The sequence below is a fragment of the Sorex fumeus genome, unplaced genomic scaffold, assembly GCF_029834395.1.
Source record: "Sorex fumeus unplaced genomic scaffold, SorFum_2.1 ptg000044l, whole genome shotgun sequence".
In the NCBI taxonomy this organism is placed as follows: Eukaryota; Metazoa; Chordata; class Mammalia; order Eulipotyphla; family Soricidae; genus Sorex; species Sorex fumeus.
Window position 1 is genome coordinate 12,600,990 of NW_026606101.1, and position 15,771 is coordinate 12,616,760.

Here is a 15,771-nt window from a genome sequence, read left to right on the forward strand (position 1 = left end):
CCTGCCAAGATGTGGTTCTCCCCACAGCACAGAGAAGGAAACTGAGGTCCCAGAGGAAGCTGCCTCCCAAGTCCAACATGCCATTTGGGGTCCCGGCCGGAATTCTGGGGTGTCCCCAGGGTACTGGTATGGTTCAGGGTACTGGCACCCCTAGGTTGTGGAGCATGGTGATGGGCACTGGAGCAGATAAGACCCGACCTTGAAAAGTGGCCCAGAAATAAAGCCTCACAAGAGGGAGCATCTGGGCAAAGTTGACAAGAACAGGGTGTCGGCACGCTGTGTTCGACCTTGAGCCTCACTCAACCTCCTAGTCGCATGTGCCAAAGACAAAGGAACTTCATGTATGCTTAGCAGGTCATCCTAACCTTAGCATCTAGCCTTGATTGGGATTGGACCAGGGAAAAACAGAGTAGGAGAGGTCATAATGCTAAACTTTATCTGATTGGACCTTCCTGTAAGCCGAGACCCTCTATAAAATATGTGTGTATTTGTCAATAAAGTGAACAGCCATCAGCTGCTCCTGGAGGGTGTTTCTCTGCGCACCTATCATCCTTGGCCCCACGACTTCCCGGACCCCGGTGCACAACGTGTCCAGGCTCATTGGGAAAAAATTGTTCCTCCAACACTAGGGAACTGTTCAGAGTATCTTGGATCTACCACACCAACACGAAGGAGAAAATGTTCCCTTTCACAAATACTCCCCAAGGGGTTGTCCTGTAGGTGGTGTTGAGGCTGACAGTGAAGGCAGGATGGATAGCAGCTCTCTTGTCCTGAGCCCAGCAGGGTCAGGTCCTGGTTGTGGTGCTCAGGGTCACTGATGTAGCCAGACAAGGTTCAGACATGGCCCAGGTGGGATTGGGCACAGTCCAGAGCTCAGCTGGGCTCAGGGGTCCCTACCCGACCACTGGGGGCCCTGAGGTTTCCAAGTAGGGACAGAAACACAGGCAGACAGAAGATGTCACAGACTGATTTTGTTTATTGCAGAGGGACAGACAGTTGACACCGTGGCCTCCCATAGCCCCACTGGGCTCCTTCCTGCCCTGGGTGGCCCCATCCAATATCACTGAATGAGGAGGGTGGTCCAGGGTTCACGAGGAGGCTGGTGTGATGACAAAGGCATCCTGGAATGAAGAGAAAAGTCAAAGGAGATTTTCGCCTCAAGAACTTTTGTGGATGGTACAGCTTTATTCTCTACAAGGTAACCCCTGTCATTGAGGACGATGGACCTGAAATCTCTTACACAGAATCTTGAAGGTCAGAGAAACAGGGTGTGGGGAAATACTGAGTCACAGCAAAGGAGTCTGTTGACTCTAAGCTAAACGAATCACCACAATTTTGCAAGAATTTTTATGAAAGACAGATTCATCCCATCAGTCCTAGGCAGCTGAATTTTTTTCTGGGGTATGGAGTATGGGGTAGAATTGGGTGTTCATTCATATACCTTGACCCTGGTCAGAGATCATGAAGCTGCCTCCAGTTTCTTGGGTTCCACAGGCCTTTCTGGTTTATCAATTGGTGAAAAGACTGAAATGTGATGTGGGTGGAGATGGTAGGGTTGGTGAATGGGGCAGCTGAGTGCAGGTTCATCATTATAGAGGGGAACTCAGGACCTCACATGCCTGATTCAGAATGTCCTTTTGCCTCTGCTTATCTGTTTTCTGTCCCCAGAACCCTCCTGACCTCATTCCCTCAGCCTCTGCCTCCAGCACTGGATTCTAATTGCTCCAAAGGATACCCCTTGGCCTCGTGCACTCCCAAGAGCAGCCCCTGCTGTCCACTGCAGAAGTATGTGTGCCTGGAGGTTTTTCTCTCAAAGAAAACAGAGAAAAGTCAGGTGTGAATGCGGTAGGTTATGAATTTTCCCACCTCACTCCCTGATTTGTGGGTGCCTGTTGGACTGAGAATGGAAAGGGTGGTCAAAAGGTCTCGATCCCATATTCTCCTGTGTTGTTCCTGGAAGTCAGACAAGTCTCTGAGAATCCCATTCAAGAACCAATACCTTTAGCCAGTCTCTCCCACCTCTCCAGTTTCTTCCCTTAAAATTGTGGCATAATGGTAATACCAGCCTGATAGGTTGCTCAGGACTGGTATTTAGTTAAGTTGACTCAAATCCAAATCACAGCCAACCATCCATTAATCAATGCATGTATCCATCCGGTCACCATTCATCGATCATCTGTGAATCTATTCATCCACCCATCCATACATCCATTATCCTGTGAAGCAGGGGTGATACAGGCCTCCTTTATGGAAAAGAAAGTTGACTTACCCTTCTATTGGCTATTGAGTAAATCAGTATCAGAACTGGGATTTGAATTTGTGCTAATGGTGGACCCACTGACTCATCTCACTTATCCTTGGTTGATGCCCATGAAGTCACTAGATGAATTTGTCTGATCATGTGGGGATAGGCTGGCACCCACAGGCTGCTCAGGCCTGGCTGGGAGGGGCTTCCCTGGGCAGAGCCAGTGGAGCAGTATGGGGAAGGGGTAGAGGGAGCAGTGCACCTACATGTCTCAGATTGCTGAATGCCCCCTCGTAGATCCTGAACAGCAGCTTCAATCACAGGACACAGCTGTAACAACACAAAAGCAAGGTCTGTCTACCAGGGACCTCGATGACCTCAGTAACCTATGCCTGCCAGGACCCCCACAGCTGTGGTCAGATAGCCAGTTTATGGTTTGAAGTATGAGAACTTGCTGGTATGTCCCTTCCCTGCATCCATCCCAGCTGCCCATACACTTGGTATCACCAGGACATGTTTAGTAATGTTTGTATCTCTTGTTGATGCCCTGGTTGTCCAGATCTGTCAGCTGTCCTGGCTGTTAGTGACCTGGCTTTGTGCAGAACGCCCTTGTGAAGGAATGGGGCCCATTCCTGCATCTCTGGATGCTGTCTCACAAATACCTTCCTCAGTCCACTACGGGGACCCAACCCTACTACACGCTAAGATACTTCAGAGAACTGATGGGTAGAATTGGGAAGAATCTTGCCTTCTGAGTGGTCACACTGCTTAGATCCCTTCCAGGAGAGGAGCGATCCTTGAGCACAGTCAGAAGTATTGCTGGGTGTGACTCCTCCCTTTCCCGCTATTCTTCAGAGGAGCTAGAAGCCTTTAGAGCACCAAGCCTCACCCAGTCTTATTGTCAATGAATCTCTGGAAAGAGCTCTGCTTTCTTATTCATTCTTATTCCTGCTTTCTCTGCAATACTGGTACGCAATTGGATGGGTCCACTTATTTATGCTCCCAGGGTCTAGATGGGCTCCTTCCAAAACTTGATATGTTGCACTTTCCCCTTCACGGTCAGTTAAACATTTATGTAAACAACCAATCAAGTCCAGTGACTCATGGAAGGAGACATGATCTTTGATGGATGCATTTTCTTATAGTTTTCAACATTAACTTTTTTCAGTTAAAATCAGATGTTATTCTAAGCCCTAAGTGATATTATGCCAAGTTTGTGCCATCTTTTCCAGAAGAAAACACATTTTTTAGTTGTTAAATATAATGCCAGCACCCAACTTTTAAATGATAGCAATTAAAAAATGAAATTATAGCATATCAGAAAAGCCACATTTTATGAAATTATTGACATTCAAATTTCTTTAAGAAGTTTCTCTGGAATGTCTAGTAAGGCATGAAGCATAATGATTAGATATATTGTATAACAACACAGAAAATAGGTAAGACTTAAAGGACACCAGTTAGATAACCCAAAATGCAGCTTCTGGAAGTCTGAGTTTGTGGAGTGGGAGTTGGTAGTCTGTGCAGAAGACCAGCTGCATGGTTAAGGTAAAGGATTATAGCTCTTTCCCCCTAAACTCATTTTAGTTGCTATAAATTTTTTTTGGTCTTTGGGCCACACTCAGAGATCTTCAGGGGTTATTCCTGGCTCTGCACTCACTCAGGGATCACTCTTGGCAATGTTCAGGGATAATATGGGATGCTGGGGACTTAACCTGGGCTGATCACACGCAAGGCAACCACTCTATCCACTGTATTATCTCTCCAGTCGTAGTTGCTATAACATCTTTTCAACTCACAACAACCTTTTGATAAGAAAGTGCTAGTTGAGTGATAAGCTGTTGTGAAGCCTTGATCCTAGTTTTATGACCCCATTTGGGGTTGCATAATTAAACATGGGGGGGGTCACAAAAATAATTTATTTTAAGATACTTTTCTTTATAATTTATTACTATAAATGATAATGTCACTGTCCACTGTTCTCCCGTTGCTTATCGATTTGCTCGAGTGGGCCCAGTAACATCTCCATTGGAGACTTTGTTGTTACTGTGTTTGGCATATCGAATATGTCACAGGTAGCTTGCCAGGCTCTGCCGTGCGGGTGAGATACTCTCGGTAGCTTGCTGGGCTCTCCGAGAGGGGCGGAGGAATCGAACTCGGGTTGGCCATGTTGGCTACGTGCAAGGCAAATGCCCTACCGCTGTGCTATTGCTCCAGCTGCATAAATTATAATAGCAATTATAATTTAAACATAGCAATTATAATTATAATAGCAATTATAATTTATAGCAATAAATGCTATACATTTATTTAGCATTTTAAATAAATTTTAAAAATTTAATTTTAAATTATAATAATAAAGTAATAGCAAATGGTTTCATTTTTCAAAAAACCTATATACCCAAGTTTGCATAAAAATGTCTTGAGCAAAGAAAGGTCGTGATGGAAAAATTTTAAGACCTTCTTGCCCTAGAATATTCATGGTTGTGATCACATCTTGGAATTAACAGGGATGTTGATGGTTTCGTTGACCTCTGATGCTTAGGGGAAAAAGAAATGAGACTGATAAGCACAAAATGTCTGGTGAGGGACAGCTGTGAAGTGCGGAGTTACCAGGCTTAGGGTCACTCAGTCACGCTTAACAGTTTATGGGTGCTACTGCTGCATTGTCAGGAATGTCAGAGTGGGCGTAAGGGGGCTAAACCTGTATATCACCATTTCAGTGAAACATATGAATCAGTGAAGCAAAGTTAATGCAAAGCTAAGACTCATTACTTCCAGCAATGTCTGACTACTATGGCTGCTCACGGGCCCTCTTGTATGGGTTGTGTCTGCATGGTGGCAATACTATTGAGAAGTGTGCTATGGGGTGACACTTCCTAGCTCTGTTCAGAGACAGCCCACTTGCTGCTTGAAACTGTCTCTGGAGGAAGATTCACCCCAGGAAACCAGTAAATGCTCCAGATCAGGCTTTAGCCCCTCCAGAGTCAATTCTAACATTTATCAGCACATCCCTATTCAGGGCCTCTTGATGGATCTTTGACCTTGACATTTCAGGCATCCCCAAACGAAAGAAAGATCTCCTGGCCCTAAAGTTTGTAACTGAGTGAAGCCTGGGTCACTAACACCAGTTTGCAGTTCTGCCCCTGCTCTAGAGGGGGTGAAGTGTTTGCAGGCCAGAGGGGCCCTCATTCTACTCACCTGTATTTTCACCAGCTTGGGCAGAGCCGGTGTCAGGAGACTCATTACCTTGTTGACCACAGGACGAACTAGAAACGGGACACTTCAAGAGAGGAGAAGGTGAGCTGTTTGAGGAGTCAAAGATGGTCTGAGACCTCCCCACTGTTTTACAGAGGAAGAAACTGAGTCAGGGAGGGAAGGAGCATGCTGGAGTTCACCAAGCCTGATAGGACGAGACTTAGAGAGGGCAGATGGGCATGGGGCTCTCAGGGAGGGGGCTGGACGAGGCCAATTGGCATGGCCCCCTGGGCTCATTATAGGAGCACCATGGTCCCTGCACAACTCCCGTGTGCCGTGTACTCTGCACCTATGGCTGTTGCCTGTTCTGATCTCTCTGTGGGCCTGGGAGATGAGCTTGAGAGATGACTTGCCTTCTAGAGTTGCCGTGACACCAAGGTCACATCTTTGTCCCTGTGGCCTCAGGATGGTGCGAGGGCCCGAGAAACACCTGTTTTCACTCTCTGTTCCATTTCCTGGGATGTTGCCTAAAATCTACACCCCCCACCCACCCCACAACCCCATTACTGCCTTTGCTTCGATTCCCTGAACTTTGCATCACAGGTTCCCTAGAGGGACTCCCTGACTGAGATTTCGGATGGAAAATCTCTTTCCTTCTTTATCCTCAGTGTTCTCTTGGTGAGTGGGGCAAGACCATAGCCTGGCTTTACCCCCAGACACTAGGGGTCCAGGCAGGTTGCCCCACTCACTTGTCCTCGGGACTAAGGTGCAGGTTCTCTTCACTGATAGAGCAGGTGCCCAGGACAAGGCTTTTCTCGCCACTGTCAGTCATCTCTTCTCTTATGCTGGCTTTGACCTCCATGGCCACCTGGAGCTTCATCATGTTCTTGACCATGGGCCTGGGGGAGGAGGAGCCAATTCTGTAAGCCCCATCCAGCCCCAGGCAGGAGCAAACTCTGTCCACCTACCCTGGTTCTGCCAGTTCCACCTCACTCATTGCCATGTTCTTCCCATTCCTCCAGGCCCCACAGTTTGACCTCACTTGGCCAGGCTCGGTGTTAGGATTCTTTCCCTAATTTAAATCCTCTACATATGTCAGCAGCCTTTAAACATACACCAATGCAAGTCCACCCCGTATACTCAGTCTTTTTTTCTTTTTTTTGGCTTTTTGGGTCACATCTGGCAATACACAGGGGTTACTCCTGGCTCATGCACTCAGTAATTACTCCTGGTGGTGCTCGAGGGGACGATGTGGAATGCCGTGGATCAAACCCAGGTTGGTCTTGTGCAAGGCAAGCACCCTACCCGCTGTGCTATTCCTCCAGCCCCCCGTGGACTCAGTCTTGCCACTGTCTCAGATTTACATGTAAAACTGAACTCAACCTGCCCAAACCCCAAACTTTCCTCTCATGATCCCCGCCATCTTGTCTTGGATATGACTATACCAGACACAATCTCTCCCTCCCTCCATCTCTCCCTACCACCCCTCTCCCCTCCCAACATTCACACATTCAGTCCATCAGGGAATCTTGTATCAACTTTCCTTCAAAACATATCCAACCTCTAAGGACTTCTAGCCACTTCCTGGCCCTCACCAGCCTAAGCTTTCTCTGACTCTTCCTGAGTGGTTGACAACCCCACTTGACTCCATGAACAACCACCAGAGGGATTTTTACAAGCCAATGAGCAGTGCTGTACTCCTCACACCCTGCATGGCTCCCAGAGTGTCCCACTGGGTTCTGTAAGGCTCTCTGAGCTTCCGGCGAGGACACTCACATTTTCAATTCAACCTTCATGTCCAGGGGAATCTTGACAGTCAGCTCCTGGCTGTCAGCTGATGTCAGCGTCTGGAGCTGGAGAATGTGGGCTGAGGCAATGTTCATCCTGGATGGGAGAGAGGAGACTGCTGCCTTGTGACCTTCTCGGCTCACCCAGAAGCTTCTTTCTCCACCTGTTCATCTCCCTGGAGCCTAACCAGCATCTGAGTTCACACCACCTGCACTTACCTCTTCCCAGCAGAACCCTGCACCCTTTCTGTTTCCCCAGGGCCCTCTCACATGAAAAGAGCAGGGGGTAGGGGTAGGGGGCTCTAGGGTCCGCAGAGATCTGCCCGCCCACTCTCCTGGATATGGGTTGGGCACCAGACTCTGGGACCCTGCTGCCTTTGCTGGCTCTGCCTCTGCCCCATGAGCCCATCTCTCCCACCGAACCTGAGCCCCCAACTTACCTGGCCCCTTCACTTGGACGGTTCCCCTAACCTATTTACGCTCCTACCTGGGGCTTTCTGGGGCTGCCCCAGATCCACCCCCCAGTCCCTATCCCCCACTCTCTCCTGGTCATCGCCACTTCCCTGGAGCTTCTGAGGGAAAGGGCTTGCAGACTCCCTTATTCTCGGCTCAGCAACAGGATGCTGGTGACCGATCAACTGAGCATGCCAAGTGTGTCCTGGCCAGGTGCAGCTGGGCAGAGCCCCAGCATGAGTGATTCTGCTACACCTACTTCAGCCTCTTCCTCAGTGCAGAACACAGCAGCCTGTTGAGGGCGAGCGGGTCTCTGGCTGGCTCCTCACACATGGCGCTGAGTAGGGGCAGGTCCTGGAGGATGCTTTTGGCATCATGGTCCTTCAGCTTCTGGGGAAGTCCTGGATGGAGAATCCAGGCTTAGGGCCCAGCAGGAGAGGTAGCTAGGAGGCCGGGGTGTGGAGGTCCAGGGTAGAAGGACTGTTGGGACCTGGACCTGAGCAGCGAGGCACGAATAGATCCATCCTCAGGTGGCCACTGTGCAAGTGTGTCTTTTGAGTACCTAAGTGAAACCTTCACTGGGACCATTCACCCCTGGAGCATTGTCATCCAGGAGCCCTGCCACCCGCCAGCAGCAAAAATTCCTGAGCCTGGAGCTGGAAATACCAAGGCCCAATTTGGGAACTGTTTTACAGTCCACCTGCTTCAATTCTCTGAGCTCTCCCAGGGATATATGGCACTGAGTGGAGAAGTGAGAACTTGGTCTGGGATCAGGGGTGCTCAGTTCTGGGCTGAGCTAGATTTGCTCCTGGAAGCTGGTGCTACCAGCCATGTGCACAGCAGTTTTCGGGAGAGCTGGCACCTGGAAGCAGCCCAGGGTACCCTAACATCTCCCTCATACTTGGGTGCCGGGACCCAGGAGGGTGCCACCCAGGCCCTGCCAGGCTCCTCTCCAAGGCTTCTGGGCTGTCACCTCCCAGGGCAGCCGTGGGGATCTCACTTCATTCTTGAACACTTTCCCAAAGCAGTTTCCCGGTACATCCAATGCAATAACCATCCACAAACGTGTCCCGGAGAATTGGGCTAGCAACACAGGAAGCAGTTCTCCCTGTGCACACAAGGAGTTCCCCTCCGCTGGGGTTCCCGCTGCTTCGCAAAGCCTCAAGGATGGGGACCCCCACCCCATGCTTAGAGGGCTGCCCCGTGTTTCCAGCCTGGTTGGCGGCACTCACGCTCTTGGATGACTTCCGGGCTGAGGTGGGCACTGAGCAGGGTGGGTGTCAGCAGAACCCAGAGGAGGGTGAGGGTCCTTGGGTGGCTCATCTTTCTGGATGGAGGGCAGCAGGAGTCCGGGGTAGAAGCTGGGGGAAGAAGAGGGAAGTGTCTGCATTCAAAGATGAAGAAAGGGTGAAACTGCTCACAGCTCTCCCTAGAAATCCCTGCCCCAGTGCAAGATTCTTTGAAACATTTAGTAATTTGACCTATTCTCTTGCCCACATCTTTTATTTGCCCACTATGTTCTCTCTTGTCAGAGGTTCTCAGAGAACCAAGTAAATGGTAGCATCTTTTCCTGAGGAATTTCCTCCCTAAACCCAAGCCACATACACACACAAGCATAGCAATTCCAGCCTTCTGGGCTTGGCTTTATCCCCTTGTGTGGATGGCTTTCTCTTTCCTCAACTAGTTTACTGTGCTCAGATTACCAACCAATATGTCACCTGTTACAGGAAGTCTCCTGTGATTGCCCACTACCACTGTGATTCTGGTCTTTCCTTATACTCAGTGTGTACCTAATCGACCCATACTGACTGTTTTTTGAGGGTTCGGTCCTTTCTAATCTTTTGTATCCTGAAATACCACATCTGTATGTGAATCTCTCAGTGTGTACGGGGGAATTATATGTGTAGGAAAGATTCAGCTGCCCTGTTCCTTCCTCACAGTCTTGGGTCTTGGTTGAGGGGACATTTATTCAACCTCAGACAGGACCTACAGAGGCTACACCTAAGTGGATGGACAGAGACCACAGCTAGGAACCCTCTCTCCTGCCACTGAACTGACCAAACAGGCAGAAAGCTCAGAACTTTCTGGTGCCTTGGAGTGGAATCCTACCTGTTCTGAAGGTGCATCTGCAGGGAGATAAATGTTCCCCCCTGGACACCTGGTCCTGCCATGCCTCTGCCAGTGTACAATGCCCTTCTGTGGGAGCCTGAACCCAGTGCCAGGGCCTGGTCCTGCATCCAGTTCCGCTTCCTGCTATGAGTCCCCGGTCAGTTGGGGTCACCATGCTGGCTGCACTTCTGAAGGCCTGGTGCAGCCTGAGTCCTGGAGTGCCCAGGCCCTGCCCTCAGTGCCACTCAGCCCCGACTCCTGGGGCCTCTCTGTCTTGCCTCACTCCTCCCCAGCCCCTGGTCTTTGCTTGTGCCACAAAACCTTCTCCTCCTGGAAGCCTCCTCCACCCCCCCTTGGCCCTCTGGGCTCCTGGGGGCTTCTGTGTGGGCAGCAGCATGGGACAGGCCCTGGGCATGCAGCAGATAGGGCTCATTTTCGGCTCTGCACCCATCAGCCTAGCAGCCGTGGGAAAGCTGCTTCCTCTTGGGAGCTTCTGTCCTCACCTGGAAACTGGGACTGATTGGCGAGTCACACAGCAGGATGTGAAATGACTGGAAATTGGAATATTTAGCCAATGGCAACTGTATTGCTATTGAATATGACTATCATCTTCAAGACCCAATTCAGAAGGTATTTTCTGAAAAATAATGCTTAATTGTGGTCCCACCCATATAATTTATTACCTCACTCTTCTTGGAATCCCCAAAGCATTAACTACATTTTTGGGTTTTGTATCCCTTCTGCCATGACAAATGTGTGTTTGACCATCATCTATCCATTCACCATCCATTCACCACCTTTCTGTTCATCTGTCTGTCATTCATCCACCATCCATCCATTCATTATTATAAATCATTTTACTCATTTCAATATTCTCTCTAGTTTCTCCCTTTACTCTCTTGGTTTCTTCAATCAAAATATATTTTCTTCCCATAGTTCTGGTTAACATTTAAAATCGCTCCCCAAAATCTGTCGCAGCATCTTGTTAAATGCATGTACATTTGATTATTTCTAATAGAACATTGCATATCACCACATAAGGTGATATAGTAACTAATTTCCTAGTAATAGGAGGTGACAACAGGACTGTTTGAGTAAAATGAAGACTCTAATTCAACTGTATCAGTACTTACATACTTTTTTGGGGGGTTAAATCCTTTGATGGCACTACCCATGAACCCCACTGAAACAATGCCCACAAGGGTCCAATTTTATCCCTAATTTATGAGTGGGGTTGGAGGACCTCCTTCAGAGAGATAAAACACTGTAAATTTATAGTAAATGAGGCTGATGGTGGTGCCTGTGAGTGGGTCACGTCCCCAAGAATTCATGTTGGGAAAAAAATTCACGTTGGGGACTGGGGAGAAGTAAAAGACCAGCACTATGTCTGCTTCTGAAAATCCCAACGACATTCCTCTGGCCAGCATGAGAAATGCTTAGAGAAATCTGCGAGTGAGCTGGAGCCAGACCATGAATCTCTTACCTGGTGGGCAGCAGGTCTGTGGGCACCAGCACCCCCACCCCGACACACACAGGATGAGTGAGATCTTGACCCTGTTGGACATTTTTGGACACGCTGATTCTTGGACCACAGTAGCATGGTTCTATGCTTTTCTGGGTTCCCATGGGGCAGAGAAGAGCAGGGGACACCTTCTTAGGAGTCACCCACAAGGGATTAGGTCCCCGTGCTACACATACACTCACTCAGAGTCCAAGAGGAGGATAACTTGTGGGTGAATGGAGAGACCCATGTGACTGTGGGGTCGTTGTGGGAACTCTTTATGCCTTGGAGCTGGGAAGGAACTTTAGTACGTTCACTGCCCCCCTTCCCCATTTTGGTCACCAAATCGACGTCCTGGGGTGTGATTACAAGTCATTTGGTGATTCCAATGTGAAGGCCCTAAACATTGAGAGAGGGTCAGAATACAATGGAACTGACCACTCAGAGTAGAGACCATATTACAAGGAACTTCAGCAGCTGTTCTGATGATCACAGCCCTCAAGGGATCACAAAGACAGAAACAGGAGTACACACAGCACAGTGGGAATAGTAACATTGCCAGTCATGAGTGTTATTTGTCAGATGTAGCTCTGACTTCCTCCAGAGAACTCTCTGGAACCATTTAAGTAATGCTTAATATTACTCCACCTGTGGGCTACAGTGAAATACACTTCAGTAGACCATGAAAAGCACAAATCTTTTACCCACGTGCTGAAAATTAACAAATCCATATACTGGTGTAAGCCAGACTCCTTTTTGGTACATGATTTGATCACCACCCTCCAAATGTTTGTTTATTCTGCTTTCCAGAAAATCCCCCTGAGTGTAGAGAAGTGTGAGTTCTCATTTTTCTACCATAAATGAGTATTTTCCACCATAGGTCTGAATGTGTTGGTTCTTCATTTGTAAATGAAGCCCAAAACATGTTCGCTATTGTTCTGGTTCCTTCCCTTCGCCTGACTGTTTGCTTTGGATTTTAAAAGATTTTTTAAAAATATTTTTTGGGGGGTTAAATCCTTGGTTTCCATGACTTCCATAACAAAAATCTCTCTCAAGGTCAATGGTCTAAATTCACCAATTAAGAGACACAGAATGGCAAAATGGATTCAGAGACAGAACTCAACATTCTGCTGCCTACAAGAAACTCATCTGAACAGTCAGAGAAAACACAGACTCAAAGTTAAAGGATGGAAAACAATCATGCAAGCAAACAGCTTCCCCCAAAATGCTGGGGTGGTCATACTAGTATTTGACAACATAAATTTCAGGTTGAAAAAGATTAGAAGGGACAATGAAGGCCATTTTCTATTCATCAATGGATATGTACAACATGAAGAAATCACACTCCTAAATGTGTACACACCTAATGAGAGAATAGTTAAACATTTCAAACAACTTCTAACAGATTTTACTGAGGACATTGCTAGCAACACAATAGTAGCCAGAGACTTCAACATTTACTTATCACCTCTGGATAGATCAACAAGAACAAAACTCAGCAAGGAAACATTGTCTTTGAAGGAAGAAATAGAAGAGAGAGGGCTTATTGACCTATACAGGGCTTTACACCCCCCAAAAGAAAGAATACAATCTTCTCCACTGCACACGAAACATTTTCCAAAATAGACCATGTGCTAGGCTACAAAACATACCTCAACAGAATCAAGAATATAGAAATAGTATCAACAATCTTTTCAGACCACGATGCACTGAGAATAGAAGTGAATCACACACAGACACCAAGAATAAAATCAAACACCTTTAAATTAAACAACTCAATGTTGCACAACAAGTGGTCAGGAAGGAAGTTAAGGCTGAAATCAGAAGATACCTGGAAACAAATGAGAATGAAGACAGGAGCTACCAGAACCTATGGGATGCAGCTAAAGCCATGTTAAGGGGAAAAATTATAGCTCTGAAAGCATTTCTCAGGAAGGAAGGGCCCACATAAACAACTTGACTTCACACCTACAGATTTTAGAAAAGGACCAACAAAAGGAGTCCAAACCAGGCAGAAGGAAAGAGATCATAAAACTTAGAGCAGAAATCTATGACATGGAAACACAAAAAACAATCGGAAAGATCAATGAAACCAAGAGCTGGTTCTTCGAGAAAATAAACAAGATAGATAAACCACTAGCAAGACTCACAAAGAGTGAGAGAGAGAACCCTAATAAACTGAATCAGAAATGAGAAGGGGGATATCACAACAGAAAACAAAGAAATTCAAAAGATCATTATAGACTACTTTGAAAGTCTGTCTGCAACAAAACAAGAGAACCTAGAAGAAATGGATAAATTCCTAGATTTCTATAATCTCCCAAGGCAGTTTCCATGACTTCATAGCTTCATGTGTGGGAGATTTGGAGCAGTTCATAATCTATACTCTGAGGGTCATTAAACGGTGTCAGGCATTAAACTTGGGGAACTTGCATGTGCTCTGGCCCTCTAGGGATTGTGATTTTGGTTAAATAATAGCAGCCACTGGTAAGCTTTCAATCTTTATGGTTGCACAGTATTTCTTGTTGGAGTGCAAAATGATGTGTCTTTTTCCCTTCCTCCTTGTTGGAAACTTGTGATGTTCCCAGTTTAGAATTCTAAGGAATATAGTTCAACACAACAGTGTTAGGTAGACCTTATTGTCAAACTTTTCATTTCTCTCAGAGTGGAACTTCTGGCTGGCAGGGTTAGTGTACTAGGCAATATAACATGTCCCAAAACTTTTACTGGGAAAAAGGTTTTACTGAGTTTTATTGTCTCATCCCCTGAGCATGAGACTTACACTCCCACACCAACATATGTGGCTCTCTGGGGCCTCTGGGGTCACCCCTGGTGATGTTGTCACCAGCATTGATGGCCTAATGGTAGTGCTCGGGGCCCCTAGGCCAGTCCTGGTGACTTTATGTTACTTGTTTCTGAACCTGCGTGTGCTCTTGCCCTGCTCATCAGATGGCATACAAACTGCCTTGTAGATGCCACCTCTTTTCTGGTCATCTCCTTAGAGAAATTCAGTCTCCTCTTGTGCCTTGAGGATACTTTCAGCGATTTCTCCTCTAGCTCCATTAGGAGTCTGCCTTCTCTTAGGACCGTGAGCTCCACACGAGAAGCAGACATGCACTCATTCTAGGCTCCAATATTTGGAATCTGCTCACATGGAGCTGTCACTCTCGCATGTGGGACATTGGCCTTAATTGACATGGCAGCAATGGCAGCAGGAACAGCCAGTGGCCTGGCCTGTGTGGTCTCGTGTGCTGGTCCTCTGCGAATCACATCACACCTTAGCTTCACTGAGCTCCCCTCTGCCTCCTGTCTCTAGCACAAACATCTCTCATCCACAGCCCTCATGATACCTTCTCCTATTTTCATCGGGACTGGGATAGTTGAGTTATAAAAGGGCCCTCAAAGGTGCACTACAAAATTTGCCCCACCCCAAGGCACGGAGAATGGCCTTTATGGCCCAGAACAGTGAGTCATTGGTTGTGAGTCGTGAAGTGGGATAGCTCCTGGGAGTGGTAGGTAATGTCCAGAGGATTTTAAAAAATTTTCTTTTAATTGCATGATTTTATCATTCCTTGCAGCTGCATAGTATTCCTTGTGTGTGTGTGTTTGTGGGTGTATACATATACATACATACACGTATATGCCATATCTTCACAATCACAGCTGTTGTTGGACACCAAGGTTGATTGCATATCTCAGTTATTATACTGATTACACCAATGAATAACGGTGTGCATATGTCCTTTTTAGAGAGTGTTTTTATGTCCTGGGGATAGATGCCCTATAGTGAATTTGTTGGGCCATATGGCAATTCAATTCTAAGCTTACTGAGTACTCTCAGACTATTTTCCACAGGGGTTGTACCAAACAACATTCCCAAGAGCAGTAGATTAGAGCTCACTTTCACCACATTCCCGCCAACAGATTGTTCTTACTATTTTTGGTATGTGCCATTCTCACTGGTGTGAGATAGTATGTCATTATTGTTCTGATTTGGATTCTCTGATGATAAGTGATGTTGAGCATTTTCTCATGTGCCTACTGTCCATCTGTCTATCTTACTGTTTGTATCCAACTTGGACAGTGCCCTGGCTTAGTGCCCAGAGAAGAGGCCCTGCGCTGGACAAGGCCAGTGCCACAGTCTCCCTGAATGGCTCCAATCACCTTGCTATTCACATTTGCCTCTCTGGGCAGCCACAATTGCTTCAGGACCCCATTGACTCACTCCCCATTCATCTGTGGCTGCCTTAACTTCCCAGTCCCATGGAGTGTGACTGTATTTGGAGACAGGACCTTAGACGGGTGAGTAACTTAAAAGGAGGCCCTGAAGTTGGGCACTACCATGATCAGTTTCTGCCTGTACAAGAGGGGATCAGGGCATGAAGAGAAGCCTCTGAGGTGGTGCAAACAGCAGTAAGGCCAGTGGACAAGACCCAGAGGAAATCACTCCTGCTACAACTTCATCTTGGATTTCCAAT

The 15,771-nt window shown here is 47.2% G+C and overlaps 1 protein-coding gene across 1 annotated transcript; it reads right to left on the reverse strand.

Annotated features, from left to right (window-relative positions):
- Positions 1-1,020: 1,020 nt before the first annotated feature.
- LOC130030299 (BPI fold-containing family B member 1-like) lies at positions 1,021-7,326 on the reverse strand. The gene is made up of 6 exons (XM_056121547.1): positions 7,220-7,326; positions 6,193-6,342; positions 5,447-5,528; positions 2,512-2,575; positions 1,442-1,524; positions 1,021-1,121 (listed from the first exon to the last, which is right to left on the reverse strand). Exons 1-5 carry the CDS (start codon positions 7,324-7,326, stop codon positions 1,460-1,462), a joined length of 468 nt encoding a protein of 155 aa, XP_055977522.1. The 3' UTR covers positions 1,021-1,121; positions 1,442-1,459.
- Positions 7,327-15,771: the final 8,445 nt, after the last annotated feature.